General features: G+C 42.8%; 1 protein-coding gene across 3 annotated transcripts in view; it reads left to right on the plus strand.

The window, feature by feature from the left end:
- The first annotated feature begins 338 nt into the window (after positions 1-338).
- The window catches only part of MYOCD (myocardin), an 88756-nt gene continuing 63161 nt past the window's right edge, over positions 339-25933 (plus strand). For all 3 annotated transcript variants that reach the window (XM_036837119.1, XM_036837120.1, XM_036837121.1), the window contains exon 1: positions 339-645. In XM_036837119.1, coding sequence (XP_036693014.1) covers positions 591-645 — 55 coding nt within the window. In that variant the 5' untranslated portion in view covers positions 339-590. The remainder of the gene's footprint in view (positions 646-25933) is intronic.

Below are 25933 nucleotides of genomic sequence, written 5' to 3' on the forward strand. Positions count from 1 at the left end.
TCCCACCTGGCCCGCCCACCTGCGCGCCAGACGCAGCGCGGCGCCCCTCCCCTCCCCGCGGCTCCCGGCTCCAGGCTCCGCCCCCCGCGCGCGCCCTCCGCATCCCTGCTGCCCGCCCCCGCGCTGCCCGCAGCCAAGAGTTCAGACCGGCTCCCGGGACTCCTCCGGCTGCTCCGAGTCCCGGGCCCCGCTCGCCACTCCTGATTGGCTGAGCTCCTGTCAGTAGTAAAAAAGGATCAGATAGCAAACTGGGGACCTTCATAAAGGCGTGGTGGGGATGCTCGAGGAGCGCGGGCAGCCTATGACATCAGCCGCGCACGCCTGGGATGCCGCGGCGCCCCGCCAGACCCCGAGGAGGCGCAGGGTCCCGCCAGCTGAGAGTGGAGTAGCCCCGCGCGGCGAGGCCGCCACTTTTCTGGGGACACTGGTTTCGGTCACTGGCTGCCACTGTACTCCTACCCGGGGGAGCTCGCGGAGAGTTGGATGAATTCTGGGTTGTTAACTGCGGTCAACTGGGCTCCCGGGAGCCCGTTCCTGGTGGAAGTCAGGGGCCATCTGGCCAAGGGACCAGCGGCTCGCTGAGACTCAACATGACACTCCTGGGGTCTGAGCACTCTTTGCTGATTAGGAGCAAGTTCAGATCAGGTAGGGCTAAGGCACTTGGCATTCCTTCTTCAACTTTTCCTCTTCTGCACGTCTCAACTCCACACTGCTTTCCAATAAATGTTTCAAAGCCAGCGCCTTGGCTACTTCAACTCTGTTCCCCAAAAGCACATTTGGCAAGTGGAAGAATTTTATGTGCCTTGGGGGGCCTTTAATGTCTTCTGTTGTAAATGCTTTGAGTCATAGAGTGTGGTTTTTGTTTGTGAAAAGGCCAGTCCTTTTACTTTTGTCTCTGTATTTGCGAGTAGAAATCCTGGAGGGGTCCATCCAACAGGAATAACCTTGAAAATGAGCAAATAGGGGATTTCAAGTTGGAGAGCTGCACAGTATCAGTCAGAATTGCTGAGACCATGAACCTGATGCTGTTGTATTAGATACAGGAGTCACTTCAAATGGAGCTAATCCAAACAAATGTATTTCCCAAAAAAAGTCACTTGGGGGAAGTAAAAATAGCAAATTTGGAGCACACCAAGTATTTAAAATGACATCACTGTAGGAAAAAAAGAAGTCCAGTGCCACAAATATTTTTTCCCAAACCATCTGATGTTTATAAATGGAGACTTTTCCCCCAAATTTCTGTGTTAGTGGCGATAGAGGAACTTCTCAGAGGACGCTGAGTGAAGGTGAGTGGAGAGGAGACGGGCCTTTAACTGCCTCACACATAGGGTGGTAACTCGCCCCTGGAAGGTGTTGATGTGTGTGGGTCTCCACACTGAGACGGGGAGACTTCTTTGGTTCTTTCTCAATAGCTCTGTGTAGAATATCGGTTTTATAAAAGTGGTAACAAACTGCTCAATAAATGGTACAACGTCCGCTTAGAAGATGGGTCACTTTATATAAACTGTGATGTGAACATTTCCCATAACAGGTGTTAGAAGGATGCTGGCATAGTTTGCTAAGTTTTCCATAGCCCTTCTAAGTGGGACCACGCAGCATTTCACTTGGACGGATGTTACCAAAAAATGAGAAGAGTGGATGCTGGAAAGTAGGGTCCTCTGGGACTTGCTTAGACGCTCCTGGCTTTTAGATGTCTGTGGGGTCCACTGGAGATTTTCTATGGCTCTGTACTGTCAAAGCGAGATGAAAACTTGAGAACGGAGGCAGCTGCAAGACTCAGTGCCCCGAAGATCCGGGGCAGGTCTGCCAGGCACTAGGTTCTGCAGTGGATTAATCCATCCTTTCCTTTCCGTGGTGAGGTGAGGTGGTTGGTCTGTTAATCCACGAGAGACATGGCCACCGCTTTGCAATTTGGTCAAAACCGCAGGGCAACACTGCCACCTTTCTGAAGGAGAGAGGATGTGGATTTGTTTTGCAAGAAGCTATGCTCATTTCAAAGGCACCCTTGCCAGTTTCCTGCAGGGGCAGGGGAGGAGCTGGTCTGTCTCTGGATGGACTTGGTGATGTACTTGATAGTAGAATTGTGAAACTTATCGAACGAATGCTTCCTTCAGCGGCAGTGCAGAGGCCAGGAAGACAGTGCTCCTAATTCCTGCTTTGGCGGGTCGGCGGAGTCCTGGTGTCTCCCAGGTGGACCCTGCAGACCTAGACCCTGGAGCTTCCGAGAATTCCGATGGCAGCCTCACTTTCATTTTTTTTTTTAAACTGGGACAGGCTTCTGTGTCACAGGAAGGATTGCTTTGGGAAGACACGCTATCGAAGCAGACATAGGCAGGCTTAATCCTCTACCTTTGATAAACAGGGAAACGGGGTCTGGAAATGGACAAAGTGATTTGGTCCTCTGAATGCAAGGGGTTGATAATCTCCTGAAAGATAGAGAAGAAGACAAGTTGAATGTAAAACTAAGTAAATGTAATGTTGAGGACGAGGATTATTCTTGCTGGAGATAGTTACAGCCCTAGCTGTGGGAGCACATCAGTCTGGCTGGCAGCATGCGAACAAGAGGGCCTCTTCCTAAGAGTCTTCCATTTATTTTATGGCTAACAATGAATAAAGAAGGCTTCTTCTCTGTTTTGATTTCTCTCTCTCTCTTTCTCTCTTGTTTTCTTTTTTTCGTCTTCTTTTCTTTCACAAACTACTCAAAAGGTAAACTCATAAAACTATCTCAGGGCTAATGTTTGCTTTGATAGTAGGCTCTGGTGTATTTCATTCTAAAAGTTTCAAAAAAAAATAAAGAAAACGAAATTGATCATACCAAGGGGCCTGTGTGTAGGGCTGGTTTGTTTGTAAGGGAGCAGGTAACTGTTTTGACTCTGAAACTGACATGTATGGTAACAGCTTCCAACTGACTTTCTATAAGCTGTATTCCAGTGACCTTGTTATTAACTGCAAAGCCGTGCTGCTGGAGCAATAAACATGAAAGTTTACATGGATGAACGTGTTTAGTGATATAAACTCATCTTACTGGAGAGGCTGCAGGGTTTCACAATTGAATGTGCAGATCTGGTGCCAAACTCTCTGGGTTTTTAGCAGGTACTTCTCCTTATCGGCTGTATAACCTCGAACCTTAGCTAAATTACATAACTTTATCTGCCTCAATTTGCTTCGTTTGAATGATGAGAATGACTGTAAGATTGTTGTGATGATTAAATGTGATACTACAAGTAGAGCATTTAGAAAAATGCCTGGCACTTAGTAAGCCCTCAAAAAATATTGTTCTATTATTTAAATTCTTAGGCAGGGTAGTCCTGGGTTTGTCACTTCTTCTCTCTGAGTCTTGGTTACTTCATCTGTAAATGTCAAGGTTGGACTAGGTGATTTCTCAGACCCTTTAGAAACATTTTATGGTTCTCTGAAAATGCAAAGATTGGGAATAAGCAAAATTGTGATTGGGCTGTGTGCCAGTTGGGCATAAATCAGAGGCAGTTTACTTAAATGCAGTCATTAGGGTTGCTTTTAAACTAACCACATTTTTATTGCTTTTCATCTTTTCACTGTTGTTATGTCAGTATCTGTAATCAGTATCACTGTCAGTAATTTTCCTCAATACCATAATCCTTGTGTGTCAATAAGACACAAGTACCCATACGTGTGTATACACACACAAACACACACCCACCCACCATGTACAAAGGATCAAAAGGAGAGAGAGGGGTTCATTAGTGGGTTTCCCTTCTAAAGAACTATTGTGTTTCTTTTGCTTCTTTCTCTTTTTTCTCTTCTTCCCAAACAGCTCATACAAAGGCAGACTCTGGTTCCTGCCATGACCTTACCTCCATCCCCCGAAAATTTAGGGTTGTCAGATTTCGCAAATAAAAATACAGGATGCCTAATTAAATTTGAATTGCAGATAAACAATGATTAATTTTTTAGCCTATATTGGGAGCATACTTTCACGTGAACTAGGCACTCTGCATTTTCTGTGGCAACTAGGCTATAAAACTATATGTATTTACCTAATTTAATTGACCTTTTCAGATCTCATTTTTGTCATCTACAAAACAGAGGATTTGACTGGTACATCTCTGCAGTTGCCTCCAGCCCTAAGATTTGATATTTTCCCCAAATGAATGGCCCTGAGTACTTCTGTAAACTTCTGAAGACTATAAACTTCATAAAAGTGTTACTATGACATTTTTTAGCTGTCGTATCCTCAGGGAACCGGACATAGAGTAGATGCTCAATAAATTTTTCTCACGTGGATAAATGAATAATTCACACCTGCCATCTTTAGAATTAACCCATTATTATTCTAAGATTATTCTAAGATATGATTATTCTAAGACAATCATTTCAATTGCTTCATATGTTCAGTCTTCTTTTCTAAATTTCCTTGACAACTTTTGGGTGTGACATTTACTGGAGCACAAATATCTATTCCCAAATTCCATTTTGCTATTGAAATGGCCAGTAGAATATTGGTATATATTCTAATGTTAAAACAAAGATGAATTTTGAAATAAAATTATTTCAGTGATATAAAAATTTACTACTTGTTTACTTAATGTGCTGTCAAAATATCTCTCATTTGCCCATGGTTACAACATTTTCCTGTAACCACAAAGGCAGAGCCTACTATATGCCAGGTACTATGACAGATACCGGGAATTCAAAAATTAGTGAGATTTTACCCCTGCACTCAGAGCTAACTATAAGCTAATAAACATAAAGTATACAGGATAATCCCCCTATTTTAAAAGGTCAGTTGATTAGCAGCCTTAATTCCCCTGTGCCATGCGGTTTAGTCAGCATGGGCTACTATAACAAAATACCATAGACTGGGTAGCAAAACAACAGAAATTTATCTTCTCACAGTTCTGGGGGCTGGAAGTCCAAGTTCAGGGTGCCATCATGGAAAGGTTCTGGTGAGAGCTCTCTTCCTGGCTTGCAGACGGCCACCTTCTCGCTGTGTCCTCACATGGCACAGAGAAAGAGAGACAGACAGCGAGCTCTCTGATCTCTCCTCACAAGGATACTAATCTCATCATGAAGGCCCCACCATCAAGACCTCATTTAAACCTAATCATTTCCAAAGGCCCGCGTCTCCAGATACTATCACATATGGGAGTTAGAGCTTCAACATGTGAATCTGGTGTGTGGAGGACACAATTCAGTCCATAGGACCATGTAAGGTAACATATTCATTGGTTCCAGGGATTAGGATGTAGACATCTTTGAGGAGGGGACATTATTCTGCCTGTGACAGCAGCTTTCAATAAGGCATTCCTAACTATAACCCCTCCACATGCCTCTCTCCTACAGACTTTGTTCTGTAGCACTTTTCCTTTAATATAGATTATTCAGCCATAATACCTGTGTTTTCCCCAGGGAGGCCCACAGAAGACTAACTCCACAGTATGTTAAAGTTGTTCAGCAGGAAATTTAAAAAAGAGGGAAGCAAAGTATAGTGAAAAGTTAAATTGGATTGTTAATTGCAGGATTTCTGAAGCCTTTACTATTTCTCATGTCTATTACGAGCTTCTGAAAGGCAGGGATTCCGAGACATGCTTCACCTTTATTCACACAGCATCTCAGAGGGCCAGTTTAGCTGGACAAACACGTTATGGAGAATTCTTTCTGGACAGAAGAACTCACAGTTTCCGACAGTGATTTCTCGAATGGGGTTCATCTCTGTATCTGGGAAGCTGGCAGGCCCTCCGCACCCAGCCAGGTGAGCACGCTGATGCTTTTCCTCCTGGCTGCTTCCTCCCGTGCTGGGTCCCCCTCTCACTGCTCAAACCTCTGTTATGTATTGGCACCAATGCCCCACCCCAGGAATATCCATCAGAGGATTATAACCCATGTTCCCAAGGAGCTCACAGGCAGCCTGAAAGGTGCTGAAAAAATGCTATACGAGAGTTACGTATTTATTCATTCATTCAACAAACGTGCAGGAATATTTCTTCCATGTTTCCCTTGTAATGGAGACCGTGTTAGGAGCTGGGGGTTCGATTGGGAAGCAGAAAAGACCCATCCCACGTCCTCATGTGGAATGTTAGAGCTGACCCTCTAATACCCTGTGCGTGGTTCCTGCAAGCCTTCTAGAAGTCCACATGAGAACACAGTTAGCGGGATCTTAAAAGATGAGTGTGGTTTAAGTCCTAAATGGGAATTTTAAATCTTTTTTTTTTAAAGTTAGTGGAACATTCAGGGGCCAGCGCATCTACTGAGACCATTGCATTCACCTCGTATACCAGGTGGCCTTCCCCAGCATCTTAATTACTGCAGCAAGAGCCCCAAACTCTCCCCCTGCACCTAACCTGCCTTATTATTATCCATAGCTCCTATTACTATGGAGAACACTAAACATTTTACTTGATCATTTGGTTATTTGTCCATGAGGGCAGGAATTTTTGTCTGTTTGTTCGTTTTCACTGCTTTATTCCCTGGCACCTCGCACAGTGATTGGCATAGATAAGGCACCATTAACAATGCCTTGAATAGATACATTTTATTTTCCCCCCAAAGACTATTCAGAAACAAAAGTAACCAGTCTATGTTTTTATATATATTTTAGGCATATTGAGGGAGTGGTGCTTAAGACTAGAACAAAAAAAGAGTGAGTGAATATAAATACAAAATTCAGAAAAGTAGTTACCTCTGCAGTAGGAGAGGCAAGGGGAAGAGCTAGGCGTGGAGCCTGAGTAGGAGAAAGGTTATTGGTGGTGGTCTTAGGTTGAGCCGTGGTGACATGCACATTGATTATTAAGCAAATGAATTAAATAATGTTCATTCATGGGCCGATGATGACAGTGTGACTTGGACCAGGGGTGATGATGAATCCAATTATGTGTATCTGGGGTCTTTGAAAAAATTGAAAACATAAGTTTTTTAAGACCATAAAGAGTGGCATTCATCTTTTATCTGCTACAGTATATGACAGACACAGTAGGAGTTTGTCGAATAGGACTGAACCAAATTGAATGGATTCTGATCTAATTGGGTTGAACTGGAGAATAACAGAAGTGCCTGGCAGAAGCAGAAGTGCTCAACCCAGCACTCTGAGGATTTTACATACCTCAAAAAAGCCAGACCCGAATAGGAGATGTTAGAACATGAAGTGGTCTCTCATCTCCTTTATTTCCATCTTAGTAGCACGAACTCACTGGTCCTCTAGCAGATGGTGACGAGCTATCTTGAATCTCTGCCCAGATCAGGAAAGTGAAGCTGGCAGGTGTATTTCCCAGGTATCAGTCTTTCCAGTCTCATGCCCGCTCTCCTGTGGGCAGAACTGTGGGGGGAACCCATCACGCCCACTCTCTGACTCCATGATCTTGGGAAAGTCAGCGCAGCTCACTGGGCATCTGTTTCCATACTGGTAAAATGATCCCTGCCATTTGTGAGGGAAAGAGTTTTGTAGAATTATCAAGGCTTTCTTCTGCAGAAGGACGTCTCCATCCTCCACATGGGAAGGGATTACTTGACCTCGTGGCGTGTGAATTGCACAAGAGAGAAGCATGAAGTAGTGGTTTTGATAGACATAAATAGGATTTAAAAAAAGAAAACAAAACCACCCATTAGCCAAATAATAGTTTTTTGCAGCCTTATGATTTTAGTATTTAGTTTGTTCAACTTTATTAAGCAGACAGTGTTTGTTTAAGTCAGTAATTTGCACTAATTTCTATTCTGATATCATCCAGAACAGCTGATAAGTCAAGCTTTACCTAACTACATTTGCATTATCATTCTTAGAGGAAAATACAAGGGTCTCCAAATTTTTTATAATGTGTCATTTATTCCCAGAAATTCAGAATAAATAAGGCTGATTCCTGACTTTCATTTTTTACAGAGCACAGCAAAGTGCCCTCAGAAACCAATGAAGGAAGAATAATTTCATTCTTTTCTCCTGTTGGTTGAAGGAAGATGAATTCTCCTACTTCTCTGTAGATACCACTAGAGTAGTTCTCTCACATTTCAATCACACCAGTTGACGTTTGCTGTATTCAGCCACCTTAGGTCATTGGAGAAAGCAGTAGAATTCTAGCAGTAGAAACAGTGGATTAAGCCACTGTAATATTGTAAAATATATTTACTGGGTTCCCCCGTATAGGACCTTAACCATCACTTGGTATGTGCAGCAATGATCAGTGAATACACAGCCTCTCAAATTCTTAGCATGTCTTGCCTTAACATCTCAATTTGAACTGCCACTCAAACAAGTTATCCATCCTTCAATCTGCATCTCTTTCCCCTTGGACTCTTAAGTAGTGCAAAGTCATCAGTTATTTCTCATAAAATATAGTCCAGTAGCCCCCAGGAATATCCCTATTTCACAGATAATGACTGGAAAATACCCCATAAGCTGTTTTGACTTTCCTACTTCCGGGAAACACTCTCCTTTCAGGAAGTCATTCGACTTTGTTGTCGTCATGACTGGTTGGGCTGGTTTCTTGGTCTGAGGGAAAGTTCCACGTGGAACTTTTTGATACTCAAGCTCCAGACAGGGCAGTGAGGCTTCAAAACAGGCTAACTCCAAGAAAATGCTATTCAACATTCATTGAACAATCATTTCCTCAATACTTCAAATGTCTTTGCTATTTTGTGTTCCCTTCCTGCCCTTGTGCAGACGCGTAAAGAACTTTACAAAGCTATGGTCAGAGTGTATGCCTAAGTTAAACTCAGCCTTTTTATCAGTCAGCATGAGATCATAAGCAGTTGTTCAAGCTGCTCCATAGTAGCATAGTTCTTGTTTTAAGGACTGTGTCCTATTCCACCAAGTGAGCACATAATAATTCCACTTGTATTGGAATATTAAGCCAGTTATAATTTTTATGTTATAAATAACACTACTATGAAAATCTTCATGAACTTTTTCTTCCTCTGGATTGTTTTATAGGATACTCATCCTTTAGAGGAAATATCCAAGTGTGGGAATCATGGATAGGAATCTTTATGAACCACTATGGTAGCTTCTATTTCTGGAGCACTTAACAATGCACCAAGCTTAACCTTAGTCCTTTTTCCACATGGCAGTGAATATTTGACCCTGTGATAGAACTAACTCAGAGTCATCTTGGATACTTATCCAATGCGGACTGGTGTTCAGTGAGCTTTTCACACCTTTCCAGTCAAGAATGAAAAGGAAAAGGAGCCACAAGTACCTGATACCTTTGGAAACCTTTGGCTACCTCTGTGTGATCTGCTATTTGGGGACCAAATGTGACCGTTTTACCAAATATGATTGATGCTTCATCAAAGGAGAAGAGAAGAGGACCAGGAGTTACTGAGAACCTGTTATCTATGACATTTTCAGTATCTCATTTAATCCTTACAAAAAATGCTATGAGACAGGTATGCTTATTCCATTTTATAGATGAGGAAACTGAGGCTCAAGATGTTAAACAACTTAGTCGGAGTAACATAACTGGTAAACGGCAGAGACTAGGTCTGATCCCATCTGTGCCATGATGACCATCTCTATCACAAGCTAAACCTCGCTTCTCCCACCCTCCCTCTCCACCGCCCATCCCATACACACACAGTTGGCCCAGTGGTTTTAATTCTACATTCCAGTGGAGTCCTGGGCTACAACTTCAGGTTTATACCCAATTGCCATTGTTGTCTGTGATTTTCTAAATAGCGATTTACTAAGCTACTTGTTTCTAATACTAATTAACCTGTAAATTATACATGGCATCTCTCCCAAATCCCAGGACTTTTAATGAAACTTGAGTATTTTAATCTCAGTTTATCTGATTAAAAAATTTCAAGAGATTTTTGAAAACCAACAGCAACAAGAACAGACTTGCCCTAAGACACTAAACATGTAAGAAATATCAGATAACAGAGAGTCAAGTGTTGGTTGCCAGGAGCTGGGAGGTGGGGGAAATATGGAGAGGTTGGTAAAAGGGCACAAACTTTCAGTTATACAATAAATAAGTGACGTGACATAAAATATTAGAAGACAGTTTTAAATTTAGCACTCTCCCCAAACACACACAGAAATGCCAGTAAATTCTAAATATCATGCTCATTTCTTGATCAAAAGGCAGTGAAAAAAAAGATAATGTTTTTGTATTTTTAAACTTTTTATACAGTTTTTAAAAGTTACTTTCCATTTGCAGTTACTACAAAATATTGGCTATATTCCCCATGTTGTGCAATATATCCTTGAGCCTATTTTATACCCAGTAGTTTGTACCTCCACTCCTCCACCCGTTTATTGCCCCTCCCCCCTCCCACTGGTAACCACGAGTTTGTTCTGTGAGTCTGCTTCTTTTTTGTTACATTCACTAGTTTGTTGTATTTTTTAGATAACACATATCAGTGGTATCATACAGTATTTGTCTTTTTCTGACCGACATACTTCATTTAGCATAATTCCCTCCAAGTCCATCTATGTTGCTACAAATGGCAAAATTTCATTCTTTTTTATGGCTGAGTAATATTCCATTGTATAAATAAACCACATCTTCTTTATCTGTTCATCTTCATCCATCTGTTGATGGACACTCAGTTGCTTCTTTGATAGCTGATAAAAATACTTTGATAGCTGAAATATTTTAAGCTCAGCAAGTTAGGGATCAAAACACACCACAAATATACCAAAAGCATTCAAGCATAGAACAAAGCCTAGAAGGATCCATTCTCAGTGATTATCTTTGGGTGGTGAGAAAATGAGTATTTTTAATTTTTCTTATATTCTTTCTTATATTCCTATATTCCTTATTTTGATGATCTATTCAGTGTCTCCTGTATCTTCTATAGTAAGCAGGAATAACTTTGGTAATACATGAATTAGCAGTGGACATTGCTTGCGTATTCAGTTTTAAGCCATGCAGTCATAGGAGATGAAAGATTCCTGAACTGAGGAGCAGCTGAAACAGGTTGGCTGAACACCTAGGAGGTTTAAGTTGTTATAAATTCCCACCAATCCGAGAGCACATTCACATTCAGACTACAACCAAGAAAACTTGGTCCGCAGCTGAGACTGAACATTGGCAACCCCTCCGATTAATTTATGTTGGAAAATTCTAATGTGAATATTGTGATACAAGCCCTTCAGTCTCGCTGACCTGGGGTCAAATTCTGGCTCCACCTTTCCTGGTCGTATGAACTTGAGCATATCCTTCAAGCTCTCCACTTTTCCGTCTGTGAAGGTGGGAACACAATTGCCTGCCCTGTGGAAATTTTGTGAGGCTTCAGTGAAATGACAAAAAAGGTATTTGACCTAGTGCAGGGATGTACTTGTGTACTCCATTAATGGTAATGGTTTTGTTCACAGATCAATATTCGTGATTATATCGTTATTTATCGTAGCATATATCAATATGCTATAGGAGGTTAATCTGCAATATTTAAAATTACTTCAATATTATTATAAAATATCATATTGTTTCTAAATTTACAGCCACCTTGTGGTTACCTCGTGAGATTTGCTGCTAGTTCTTCTCGTTTCTTTTTACCCCAGGTGGTGGTTGAGAATGTTGCAGATACTCATTATCATTATAGAATTTACACTGTATTCTATAAAGTGATTTATATACGTACTATCACTTACTCCTTCACTTTCAAAGAAAATTTTGAGAAAGGCATTATTATCATTTGCATTCTCCAGACAGGGGTAGGGGTTGTCCGGCTCAGGTCTTTATGTGTTTCCGACGAGAGCACCAGGCCTTGTCTGGGACCTTGCAAGGTTACCAGTTGGCTGTAAGGATTAGCGTGGCTCATGGCTGTTCTTTGGGCTCCACTGAGAGCCCAACTCCTCCACCCTTATAATCGGAAATATCATTCTTTCTAAAACTGAAACCAAGGCAAAGAGCTCTCTCCAGAGGGAACAGTGTTTGAGGATCAGACAGCAGTCTGCTAAATTATAATACCTTTTATTTTTATGGTGCATTAAACTCTCAAGTTGATATGCTTATATTTTCATAACAACTCTGTGAGATTACAAAACTGGTCGTGCAGATGAGGAGATTGAGGGTCTGGGACATTAAGAAATCTGCCCAAGCTTACTCATTAGAGTTAGAACCAGAGTTCTGGGCTCCCAGATTCAAGTTCTCCATGTGATCCTCTGAGGAACATGCAGCCTGGGAAGACATCGATGGTGCAAGGATGGGCCGATGCCTGGCTTTTTCAAGGCCAGTGGCTCTCAGCAAAATAAATGGGCCCTCTGCTTCGGGCGTTCTTTGCACGTAGTAGCCATCTGCACTGGCTTCAAGGTTCAAAGGGCTAGATTAGAGGGAGAGGTGAAATTCAGCAAGTGCGACACAGTATTAGCTGGGAGAGGAGAACAGAATAGGCATAGCAATGGCAAAGCAGCCTTTGGCTTTAGTAGAGTACCAGTCTCTGCAGAAGGTTCTGGTCTTAGCACATAGACTAGAACCCAGCACCATGGAATGTCCCAGGGACGGAAAATGTTCTTAAATGTTATGTTTGGTTGTTTCAAAACCTTGTAAAAACAGTAGAGCCAAGATTATTTTCTAACGCTTAAAAACATTTTTAATATACCTACATTTACTATTTTCTCAAACTTTAAAGGTACAGTATATGTGTACATATATATATATATATACTCACACTATTATATATATTTATAGATATCAATCACTGTTATATATATCATGATTATATAATGGTGTGAGCATATAATATATATATATATGTCTATTTTATATTATGTATATACTATATACTTCATATGACGAGTCAAAGATCTATATTCTTTGTAGTGTTATACATGCTACAGAAAAATTGAAGGAAAAACTCGAAATGCTCAACAAAGGGAGAATGTTTGAAGACACTGAAATGTAATATAACATGCATGTTATATATGGTACTTTCAAAGAATAGCTAATGAAATGGAAATATGTTTTATAATCAGAAGAGGCACTATGTGCTTTCAGTGCTAGCACAGTATACCCCAGGCTTCACTTAGGATCTCAAAAGGACTTCAGTCTCTATTCCAGGACTACAGCAACGTGGAATGAAAAATTTCCCCTTAATTTGGAGAGAATTCCTTTTCCTTGCCCTCGTAAAGCACACCCTTGGTTCCAAGTTCTAATTCGCCTTTCTTACCAGTTCTCATCCAGGTATTCCCTGGATGCCTGCGTTCACCTCTTGAATGTTTGTGTAGTCATTTATCCCGGCTCACAGAGTCTTAGTTTGATCACGGCAGTGACCCTGTGAAATGGGTCTAATGATACCTTCCTCACAGGGGTGGGAAAATGAGGTTCCGAAAGGGCTCGTGACCCACTGAAATTCACACGCAGAAACATGGCGGAGCAGGGCTGAACCTGGATCTCGTGACCTCTCCCAATGAAGGGTGGACCCTGGGAGGTGGAAATCCGAGTCCCTTTCCTCCAGGACCACCCCCCCGCCCCAGCACCAGCTTTCAAGGAAAGCAGGTCAAACAGCAGGTTCTGGTCCCCCAGGCCCCTCCTGCCCGCCCCCCCCCCCCCCGCCGGGGTGGCACGCTGTCCACCTAATTCACTCGTGGCTCTAGGCCATGGAACACATAAACAAGTGGGGAAAGCCTCCGGAGGAATCTTGATGCCCACATGGAGCCATTTGTCTTCTGAAATGATTGTTTGAAATTGTTTATGTCAGTTGCCGAGTTTCTGTTCCACGCTTCAGGGACCTATTTGTGACGGGGGAAAGAATTTCCCTGCAGCCGAGTGGTCAGGGCTCAGCGGGCAGTTCTGGTGACAGCGTGGCCTGACGCCGGCTGGTCCTCCCCACGCGGGGATGGCTCTGGGGAGACGCACCGCAGTCCCAGTAGAGCACCCCAGGAGTGACTGGGTGCTCCCTGTTTGCTGGGCACTGCTCTTAGTGCCTCACGTGTACGAACTGAATCCTCACAGCAGTCCTGTGGGGTGGTACCCTGGGTCCCCCTCCGTCCCGCCACATTCACAGATGGAGAAACTGGGGAACCCAGCCCCGAAGGACGTTTCACAAGACTCCACGACTAGTAACTGGAAAAGCTAGGACTTGAACGTATGCACCCCTGGCTTCAGAGCCTACGTCTGCAACTCCTACTCTGTACCGCTTGTCACAGGCACCTGGGCTGGCCGGAACTGGCATCCTCATCCCGTCCTCCCCGAGAGCAGGCAAATTGCGCCTTCTGTCCCCTTGGTGGCATCGTCAGCCCCACGGCACGTCCGCTCGAGGCCTGCGTTCCTCCTGCCTGTAGTGTCCTGAGATGTTGTAACATAAAAGCCTTCAGCTCACAAACCTGGCAGCTGGCTGCATGAGAGAGAATTCCTTTTGAGGCATGAATTAGTCTTCTTCAACTGTTTTGACAAACTGAGAGTGTGGTGCTTAGGGAAAGGATCGCTTCGCAGTGTTTGTGTGAACAGACATCTTTCTCAAACTTGAGACTGTGCGTGAGGCTTGATCATTGAAATAACTGCGTGGTCATCCTGAGCTGGTGCTCTTTGGATGTGAATATTCCCCTGGTTTTTACCCAACACGTGCCCAACGCTGGAAGCTGGCCTGAATTCGTGTGTCTCAATCTCCTCGAAGGAAGCGCAGTTGGGACATCTCGTGAGATCAAGAAAGAACAAAGGCTGGTCCCAGCCTCTCCCTGCATGTCTGCTCATCTGTGAAGACCACTAACGCCAGTCCGGCCGCCCAGGCTCCCCTTCTCCATCAGACCACAAAGGGCGCGTTAGTCACCTGATCGTCAGTTTCTCTGCCTCTTCTCTGGATGCCCCCAGCGACGGATGGGTACACAGTCAGCTTCTGTCCTTCCTGGTCACTGTGACCACTTGGCTGCACACAGGGCAACGCTTGGTCAAGGGAACGGTTATTATTGGCACCTGGACTCTGAAGGCAAGGAGCAGGGCGTGCTCAGCTGTCAGCAGGACACACAGAAATAATCACTGGCTTTCAGCCTTGTTTGGGAAACACGGCCAGGCTTGGGGCAGGAACAGTGTAGACAGCCTGGCCTAAAAGGCCACGTTCTCTCAGTTCTCATCCCCCTGTCTCCTCTGTACTAGGCGGGTTGATGCCCGTGTACCCCAAGGAAGAAAACATCAGACCCACGAGTGACGCAAGCTGCTCCTGGGGAGGGGGTTTGTCCCAGAGTCGGAAAATGCCAGGGAAAGGAAAGAATTCTGTGAGTGGGCCACCCGTTGGGCAAGAAGAGGGCAGTTGTTTCTACGATCTGTGTCCGACAACATCAGCTTCCAGCTCTGAGCGTCCCTGCAACCTCCAGTGGTGGTCCTGCTTGTTACTTGCCAGGAAATCCTCCACTGCCCTGTGCCTGACGGTGTCCTTGAAGGCAATGAGGTCAAAGTCGGGGGTCGTACATGAAGGTTGATCCAGCCAAACTCAGGGTAGAGCTCCACAAAAAGAAGTTCAAGGCCAAAATTATGGACAGATACGAATGCCCCTTCTGAGGGGAGAGCTTTCAGCCGACTATTGCTCTGTCGTGTCCAGGGCTTGTGGTCTTTACCTGGCATCGGCTAGAGAGGACTCAACGTTAACAGCCATCCAGGATGCTTCCCATGCGTGACATGCTTAACTTGGCGTCCTGGCTCTGCCAGCATCATGCTCTGGGGTGTACGTTTTGCCACCTATACAGACCCTAGGTCTGCACCCCTAGGAGTTTTTGACTAGTGGACCAGGATTTTAAAATAGATCTCAAAGCTTTGCTTGCTTGTGCTGTATGTTTTGCCACCTCTACAGACCCTAGGTCTGCACCCCTAGGAGTTTTTGAGTAGTGGACCAGGATTTTAAAATAGATCTCAAAGCTTTGCTTGCTTGTGCTGGTAGCTTTCCTCCACCACCGGCTGCCCCTCTTCAACGCTAATCAGTAGGGAGCTTCTTGGTTTGCAACCAGTAGCGAATTAAATCTTGAACAAGCTTAAACAAAAAAAGAGCACTTATTATATATAAGCATCCTGGGCTGTCTCATGGAACTCGGCAACAGGAATGCGGTTGATACTTGGAGGAGAATGAGCTGGAATTGGGGATTGGAATACCTTCAGGCCACTCTCCCTGGCTCTCCCCATCCCTATTGGTCAGCTTCACCATTTTCCCAGTTCACGTGGTTGAAAATGGCCACTCTCGACAGCTCCCAAGTAGACAGCTCTCGCCCAGTCCAATTTCCAAAATTCCTAGGGAAAAGCCCAATCTGGCTGGGGGGATGCCCATCCTTGGGGGAAAACTGAGATCAGGAAGCGAGGCCATCCTGTGGGAACATCTTAGCTACACAAAAACCACCTCCATAGCAGATCAGAAAGGCATTTCCTTGTAAGTTCAGTGGAGAACCATTCAGAAGAGAATGAAAGGCAGGTATGACTTGCTTCTCATTTTCTCTTTTATTCCTCACTCTGCCAGGGACTTTATTGTCAGTATCTCCCCCTTTCTCATCAGGGAAGCCAAGTCTTTCGGAAATGGAATTTACCCATGCATGTGCACGATGCACACACACAAAATGGGCTGTAGTTGAGTAGAACTGAAAGGGAGCAAATTAAGTGCCATGGGCTTAACAACTCCATTTACTTATTTGCCTAAGTTTCCTGGGAGAAAAGACCAGAAAAGCCTCTCTAATTCCCAAACGATGTGAAGCTTCCCTTTCATAATGTACCCACAACTGTAATTATTTGTTTAATGTCTTTTCCCTCCTAGGCTGTAAAATTTTCATAGGCAGAGTCCGTGGCCGCTTTATTTGCAGCTGGATCTTTAATGTCTAAAACGGTATCTAGATGTTTAGTAAGAGATCAATAAATATTGAAAGAGTGAAATGAAGGATGAATGATGTTAATACACTCACCTTACTGCCAAGTTCCCAGATGAAAGCATGGCCTCAAAGCTCCTGACAGCCCTACCAGTTTTGCTACCAATAATTATAGTAACAGCTCTTTAGTTTTTGTGGTTTTATTTCTTCTTTGCCAGTCTGATGAAAGAAATTGTCATGTAAATTTGATTCACCTGTCTCTGACTCTCTCTCTCTCTCTCTTTCTCTCCATCTTTAATTTATTATCAAGACATAATGATTCTTCTTTTCCACTTGTTTCTCAAATCTTCCCTCTCCTCTCCATTCTCACCATGTCCAACTGACCTTTCTTGCTTTACCCACGGAGCCTGATAAGAGTCTTCACGCCAGCCCCATCTCCGCCATTTGTGTTAGCACGAGATTAGGTATCCTAAAATCTCAATGTTACCATATAACTCTGCTGCTCAAAAAGTGCCAGTACTGGACTTCCCAGGTGGCGCAGTGGTTCCCAGAATCCGCCTGCCAATGCAGGGGACACGGGTTCAATCCCCGGTCCGGGAAGATCCCACATGCCGCAGAGCAACTAAGCCCGTGAGCCACAACTACTGAGCCTGAGCTCTAGAGCCTGCGAGCCACAACTACTGAGCCCGTGTGCCGCAACTACTGAAGCTGTGCCCCTAGAGCCCGTGCTCCACAACAAGGGAAGCCACCGCAATGAGAAGCCCACGCACCACAATGAAGAGTAGCCCCCGCTCACCACAACTAGAGAAAGCCCAAGCACAGAAACAAAGACCCAACGCAGCCAAAAATAAATTAATTAATTTAAAAAAAAAAGTGCCAGTACTGCCATCTTTCTACAGGATAAAGTCTGAACACTTCAGCGTAGGTTTCAAGGCCTTCTGTCCATGAATCCCCACTTCCTTTTCCAGTATTATCTCTTACCACCCCACGATAGGAGTCCCTCTCCTTGAAAAGTTGGTGTTCTGGGGCACACTACGTATCTGGTGAGGGCCCAGCGCAGCATTATAATGTGGGGTCCTTTGTTCAAAATGATCACAATTTCAGGCGGTGGCAGCACAGCGTTAAACTAAGCACGGGGCCCTTCTGAGCGTGGGATGCTTGTGGCACAGGTCATATATGCTCATGAAGCTGGCTCTGGCCAGGAGGTACCATGTTGATTCCACATTCCAATTTTTAGGCATGCTTTTCCCTTGATCAAGAATTCCCTTTATCAACCATCTCTCCTATAAGATTCTCCCTTGCAAATGTAAAGGTTCCATCCTTTTATCCTCGGTACCCTTCTGTGAATATGTATTCTTTAATCATGTGTTGCTTGACGCTTTATTTATCTGACTCATGTGTGGGCATCTTCTCTTCTTCATTAGATTATTCATGCCTTAAATTACTGTGTGTCATCCTCAGTATCTGGAGATGCCTCAGCCAATAGCAAGGGACTGTTAAATACTTTTTGAGAGGCTGAATTGGTAGATTCATGGGGGGGGGGGTCCTAAAAATTCTGGTGCCTTTGTAAAAATAATAGCTGTTTTGGGTCACATTTGCCTCTGGAGGTTCACTTTAAGACCCTGCATTTCACATCTGACTTCTTGGAACCCTCGATGGTGTACTGCTCTGCTATCTTGCAGTCTTTTTCCTGCACTTCAAACATAATGCTAAGAACTATTACAAGACATATCATCATCTCATGGGGAAAACTCTTGAGATTAAGAAACATCTCAGAGGCTTGAATTTGGAAACATGCAAAGAAAGATCCTGGTCAAAGATGAAGCCAAGGGTCATGAAACGTTAACACTCTTAGTAGGAAGCCGAGGCCTGCAGAGGTGACGTATGTTTGACCGAGGTCACACAGCAGTTTCATGGGAGGATCAGGGCCTGGTCCCCTGAACTCTCGTGTGACTTGCAGGGGACACCCGCTGTTGTATTTCAGCAGGCAGAGCTCCGGGTGATCTTCTAACCACTACTCATAAGTATTTTGCCTGTGTGCAAAGCGGAAATTCACCATAGATGCAGGTTATTATTTTTTTTTAATACAATTCACTTTGGTTTTCTATGAGATTCTGGACTTTGGCATCTGTCATCCAATATTCAGATGATAAAAAGGATTCACATTTAGACAGAGGGCATATTGTATATGCAGGACATGAAACAAAGTATAGAGCAATGAGAATACAAGCAGTGGTACTGGTCTGACAGAATGATTGCACTTGTGGTTGCCAAGGGATGCTGGCTGCTAGGCAGGGTACAGAGGATTGTACCAGGAGCCAAGAGCTCATTGTAATAAGGTGCTGAAGAAGCAGTGAGAGCCCACCACCAGCTGCTGATGGGAGAGGCGTCCCTCAGCTGCTGTTGCTAAGGAACCTTGGCGTGGTCCTCTGAATCGGAAGCTTTCCCGCCTCTCGCGAGGCTTTACTCCCCCCTCAAGGAGGGTTCAAAGGACCAAGTTGGGCTGGAGGAACAGGGTTCTATTGATGCAACGGTGGCACCGTTATCCACCCCTCAGACCCTCGTTCCTGGATAAAAATCACTCCATCTGTTTCTAAGCAATGTCTCCTTGGAGGTTTGAGATTTTTTAGATCGAAATCACAAAAATAACATTTAAGTTGGAAGGGATTTAGGGACGACCCAACCCAATGATTTTTCAAACTCTACTCCACAGAGCTCTGACATTTCATGAGAGGTTTTACTTTTACTGTGCTCCCTGGTACTGCTTTTTGTTGTTGTTGTTGTTTTTTGTTTTGTTTTTCCTTCCATGTAGGATTTCAGCTTGAAAAAAAAAAAAAGTTTCCAGTTTTTTTTATTTTGTTTTTTTCAAGTTTGAGAGCACCTAATTCTAACTTAATCTGTCCTGTCCTTCATGGGTAAGGAGGCTGGAGCCCAGAGAGATGACCTTTTTGTATTATTATTTTGAAGTGTTGTTGGAAGAAGACCTTTGGGTTCGCTCAGCAAAATTGGGGGATTGATTTTCACCTTACCTCGTAGTCAAAGCAGAGCCATTGTTGGACTGGAATTTGTGCAACATTAGGAGAAAGACGATTCTCTAGATGATGAATATGTGGTTGGTTTAGTGAGTACATGTCTTCTGTTTATCATTTACCTTCTCTGAGGTGTTTTTTCATTTATTCCCTCCCACAAAAATGACTCACTCAATGTAAAATAAACACAAATTAGTTTATGACTTTGGTTACGTTTAAATACAAATTATAATTCAGAAACAGTATCTTGTTAGACCATGCATTCTGGGGTTCCTTTAGAGCAGGGGTCCCCAGTACCCGGGCCGCAGACTGGTACCGGTGCACGACCTGTTAGGACCCGGGCCGCACAGTAGGATGTGAGTGGCGGGCGAGCGAGCGAAGCTTCATTTGCCGCTTCCCATCGCTCGCATTGCCACCTGAACCATCCCTCACCCCCTCTCCATGGAAAAAGTGTCTTCCGCGAAACTGGTCCCTGGTGCCAAAAAGGTTGGGGACCACCGCCTTAGAAAATGTGACCATTCTCAGAGGCCGTAGAGGTGATGGCAAGTGAGCTGCATAGAGACCGCAGGCGAAACGAGGCTGAGAGAAATTTGTTTAGGAAAAATGGAGGATTTGGTAGGAAAAAAAGAGAACAGTTGAGTAGAGGGAGGGTAGAACAGAAAACCAATCAAGTATGAATAATATGATGGTCTTAGGAAGGCAGTGTCTCCATGGCAACACGGGAGGTGTGATGGGTAAGGATGATACTCATCATCGCAGTGGTGGTTTATTTAAATGGACCAAATAGAAGCTTAGCACACAGATCCCAGCAACTTCTTTGTAGGATACAACTTCATGGGCCCATGTCATATTCTAGATAGAAAGTAATAAACGGGAATTCACAACTGCCGAAGAGTTGGGAAACACCAAGACACCTAGTGTTATTGTTTAGGGGAAAAGGCAGCTGTTCTCCACCATCAGTGGTTGGAGGAAAGATATCTGGGTTTCACTTGGACCTGCCAGCTTTGTCAATACAGCCCAAACTGAAGTATGAATGGGTGATAATCCAGCTTATTGGATCGGTATAGATGGCTCCCATGAAGAATTCTGGCCCCCATTTTGCTGCTTCCAAATTATCTAAGACATGGAGCAAAGAGCCAGATTCATTCTGTAATTCTTACAGTGTGTACGTGTAAAGGCAGGTTTTTTTCCTTTTCTCTTTTTTTCTCTTTCTTTCCCCTCCCTTCCTCCCTCCCTCCCTCCCTCCCTCCCTCCCTCCCTTCCTTCCTTCCTTCCATCCTTCCCCTCTCCCTCCGCCTCATTCAGAATTAGAATCACCTCCACGCTGGGCCCAGGGAGGCAGCTCATGATCTGAGTGGAAGCCTTACAAATCCATAGTTGTACCAAGACACTAGGCCCATCTCTGGTTTCCTTCCTGGAGCAGAAACTCACCCTTGATTTAACCCATCTTTTATTTTCCGATACATACATATGAACTAATAGCCTTCACTGGAATATTCATACACACACAAATATTCTTCTTACAGTGAAAACCAAACGAAACCTTTTTCCTACTGTCTTTCTTTTTGTTACTTCCTCTTTTTACCTTTATCCCATCCTTGCTTTCTCTTCTTTTGTCTGCTCCCTTTTTCCCTAAAATCCTCAGTACATTCAGAACTGATTCAGACTCAGATTTCATCGGATTAAACTTTTCCTACCTGTCGTATATAAACATTTCCATGAATACATGGCATTATCTTAACTTGATATGTCACCTCTGTTGCTGGTGTCAATAGAAGTTACTTTCTACCGTTTGGTCCCTTGAAACCTTGTAATTACTTAGAAATCATTCTGAGGGGTTGGTTTTGATCATCTAAACAAGGATTGTGTAACTGGAGGGCTGAGGGTATTTCAGATTAGACTCCCACACCGTACAAAATGTATATTTAAGTCAAGGATAAACCCAGCCTGCCAACAAACAAAACAAAGTATCGAGGTCAGAAAATAAAGAAAGGGTAGAAACGGATTCAAGGGTATAGAAGTATATATATAAGTATTATATGACAGAATCTATATCTAAAATCCATTTAATTAGAAATTAATTATGTTAGAATAATTAGTTAACAATTTGAAAAAATAATGAAAGCCTTTTTTAATACTATATACTAAAATTAATTCCAGGTGCATTGCAAAGTCAGATACAAAAACCAAAACCATAAAAATATAAGAACATTTAAGTGAATATATAATCTGGAGATGGAGATTTTTCTAAGTATACACCAAAGATACAAATCATAAAAGAGTTTTTAAAAGCATTGCATATAGAAATGTTAAATGCCAAAAAATCATCACAAACAAAATTGATTGGAAACAAAAAACCAGGGGAAATTTACAACATATATGACTATGTTTAATGTGCTTCAGGTATAAATAGCTCTCCCAAACCTATAAGAAAATATAATCCCAATGGAAAACTTTGCAAAGAATATTATCAGGCCACTCACAAAAGAAAAGATACTAATAATCAACAAATCTATGAAAATGTGTCTGTCTAATTAGAAAGAATTAACGGATACCATCATTACTTATCAAATTAGCAAAGCTTTTCTCCTCTTTAATAGCATTGTTAATAAGGGTGTAGTGAAATGCAAACCCTCCCCAAGTCCCAGTAGGAGTACAAAGTGATACCTCATTTCTGGAAAAAAAAATTAAATGTATAATAAAAGGGGGTTTGTTAAACAGATAGTAAAACATGACAAAACACTATGTGGCCATTAAAAATGAGAGTCTACATATACACACGCACACAAAAAGTGACAGTATATTACCAGTGAAAAAGCAAGGCACAAAGCAGTATAAAAACATGGTCTCATTTCTTCGCATAATATATTTGCTTATTTCTATTTCTCAAACCTACTTTTTTCCTCAGAATTTCCTGGAATGTTTGTTAAAATATACTTCCAATATACACCAAAACTATTGGACTGTAGTCTCCAAGGAAAGATCCCAAAGAAATGTTTTTTTCCAGGTCCCAGGTGACTCTTGATATAAGATAAATTGGGAAAATCCTGATCTAAGCTAATCTAATCTCTTCTGTTGCTTTATATTAAACTGAGATCCAGAGAGATTCTGGGACCAGTCTAAAGGAACAACTACGTAGGAGCAGAGGGGGTTCTAGAATTACATGTGCTGTATTCCAGATAAGTGATCCCTTTTTAGGGCACCAAGCTTATTCAGACCGATATTATTAAATCAAATTCCCATCAGCCTCCTTCTATTTTGGTCAGACAGGTAACAGAACTTCTCTTCAACTCCTCTGTTTCACATTCAGTAATGATCTTTCTTTGTTGATGGCAAATGGAAAGTTTTCCATTTCCACTGTTCCCTAGCAATGTGACATTTTCAAACAGTAGCACAAAACTCTTTAAATAGAAAAGATCCATTTCTACTCTATCGTGACTCAGTAACAGACCCAGGATTCTTCTCAAACTTTCCTAAAAATGTCATCTTTGGGCTGGACTCAAGAGGAACATTTCAGCCAAGGAGACGCATTTTCCACTCTGTCAGGAATGAGCAAGCATGGGGTTGGAACATAAAGTGTTTTGCAATCCTCAGAAAAGCAATACTTCTCACCAAAACCATGGCAACAACTCTGTGTGATGCCGTCAGAGTCTGGGATCATTCAGGAGCCTCATCCTAACTGGAGACTCCGCTGAGCCCATCACCTGTGTTGGCGAGAATGGTACTCTACATGACTGTTGCTATGGAAACACTACGGACAGTAATGCTGAGCTGAGGGTCCCTTAGCATAAAACATGCCTCGTTTTCTAGTGGCTCCTGATTCTTCATTTGAAAGGAACCCTTCCAATGGAAGAAATACATTAAAACATAAGGTTTAACATGGCAGAAGTTACCATTTTATCATCCAAATGGTTCCATTTGGAATTTGCACCCATGAGGCAAAACTTTAAAGTCCAAAGTCATGGGTTTGAAGTTTGCTGTCCTTGCTTCATAAGTCTATGGCCTTGGATGAGCTATTTACACCCTCTGGGCCTTATGAGTTATAACATAGGGATCAGAATTCATACAACTACAGGATTAATGGGAGGTTTCAATGAGATGATTTATATAAAAACTTCTGTCCGAGAGACTGGCACTCTTCAATTCTACCAATGCCAGAGAGACAGGGAGAAATAGTGAACAGGAAGATGGAAGAATTGATCTGTGTTGAGTTACTGATTCAGCTTCTACTATTCACTCCTTTTTCTGTCCTCTGCCTTTCCCACTTCACTCTCCATACTGTATAATCTCTGTATCTCTGGTTCCTTCTTCCTACAAATCCCTCCTTTACAATTTGCATCACCTGCCCCCAGCAACTGCTAGCCCTGAACTTGGCCAGTATTTAAAGGCAGCAATGACTTTTTAAAACGTATACTTTAGTGCTCCCACTACAAGTTAAAGCTCCTTCTCTTCAAATTCTGTAAGCAGAACCCAGCAGTTGGGCTTTCTCCTGAAGCAGCTATTAGCACTATAAAACAGAAAGGTATTTGACAGCCTTGTATAGTTTAGAAAGTGGTTAACTCGTTAACTCCATCCCAATAATCCTGTGAAATTGGTTACTCTGATTTGTTATTGACACTGTTGCTATACACAGAGGAGAAGGCTAGGACTCGTAGACAGAGTGACTTACTCAAGGTCACGCAGCTTGGTTGAATCAAAGTTGAGTCTCTGTTTTCCATTCCCACCCTTGCTCCATCATATTGCTTCCCTTTTGCGTCAGGAAAGGTCTGTCTGGGCATGTAGCGGAGGTGGTTGTCTATGTGACAAGAGAAATGTCACAGTGTCCATCAATCCCTATATTTCCCTCCTCTTTAACCTGAAACTCTTAAGAGACGTGCACAGTTGTACCTGGTCCTTCCCATCCTGACTGGCCCTGCTTCCTCTGCTGGGCACAGGCAACTGACATGTTCTGGTTGCAACCCAGTGGTGTATAGAGATACTCAGCTCCCATCCTTTTTTTTTATTTATGTGCTTTATTGAAATATAGTTGATTTACAATGTTGTGTTGATTTCTGCTGTACAGGCAAGTGAGTCAGTTAGACATACATATACATTCTTTTTCAGATTCTTTTCCATTATGATTTATCACAGGATATTGAATCTAGTTCCTGTGCTCTACAGTAGGACCTTGTTAATTCATTCTATATATAATAGTTTGCATCTGCTAACCCCAAACCCCCAATCCTTCTGTCCCCTACCCACCTCCCCCTTGGCAACCACAAGTCTGTTCTCTGTCTGGGAGTCTATCTCTCTTTTGTAGATAGATTCATTTGTGTCATATTTTAGATCCCACATATAAGTGATATCATATGGTATTTGTCTTTCTGACTTACTTCACTTAGTATGATAATCTCTAGGTCCATCCATGTTGCTGTAAATGGCATTATTTCATTCTTTTTTATGGCTGAATAATATTCCATTGTCTGTATATACCACATCCTTATCCATTCACCTGTCGATGGACATTTAGGTTGTTTCCATGTCTTGGCTATTGCAAATAGTACTTCTAGCTCCCATTTCTTGGGTTGGGTACCCAGTCTCAGCCCCAGCTGCATGCAGGGAACCTAGTCCTGGTCCTGCACTGTACTTGATCCAGAGGTTTCTATATATTGTTTAATAATCTTAAACAGGGTGATGCTTCCCTGCCTGGATAGGGTTCACACTTGTGATTATAGAGTATTAAAGGGACATATTCCTCCAGCTTCTGGGGAGGTAGGTTCTTGGGGTGATGATGGAACTTGCTACTCACATCCTGAAATTCATTTTGGGGGAAAAGCAGGCTAGAGTAGTCAAGACACATTTATAAAAGAAGAGTGATGTAAGATCCTCCCTATCAGGCATGAAAATCTATCATAAATCTAGAATAGTTCAAATAGTGTAGTACTGGGGCAAGAAAAGCCCCAGACAGATGAGAAAATCAGAATTGAGAGCCCAGAACTTATGAATAAAGAAGCAACTTGATTAGGATAAATACCTGTGTTTGTACCAAGAAAACCAAATTGGACTAATTGTCAGTCTTGAAGAGAATTTAATATAGTAGAGCTGATATTTTTATGATTAGATAAAAATCACTAATGTAAATATTGTGTAGTAAAGAACAGCATGTACTGAGGATTCCTTTTTGTTTTAACCTTAATATTTTCTCAAATCTTCTTATTGGTTCCTAGGCAAGTTATGGAAA

The sequence above is a fragment of the Balaenoptera musculus genome, chromosome 20 (assembly GCF_009873245.2).
Source record: "Balaenoptera musculus isolate JJ_BM4_2016_0621 chromosome 20, mBalMus1.pri.v3, whole genome shotgun sequence".
Taxonomy (NCBI): Eukaryota; Metazoa; Chordata; class Mammalia; order Artiodactyla; family Balaenopteridae; genus Balaenoptera; species Balaenoptera musculus.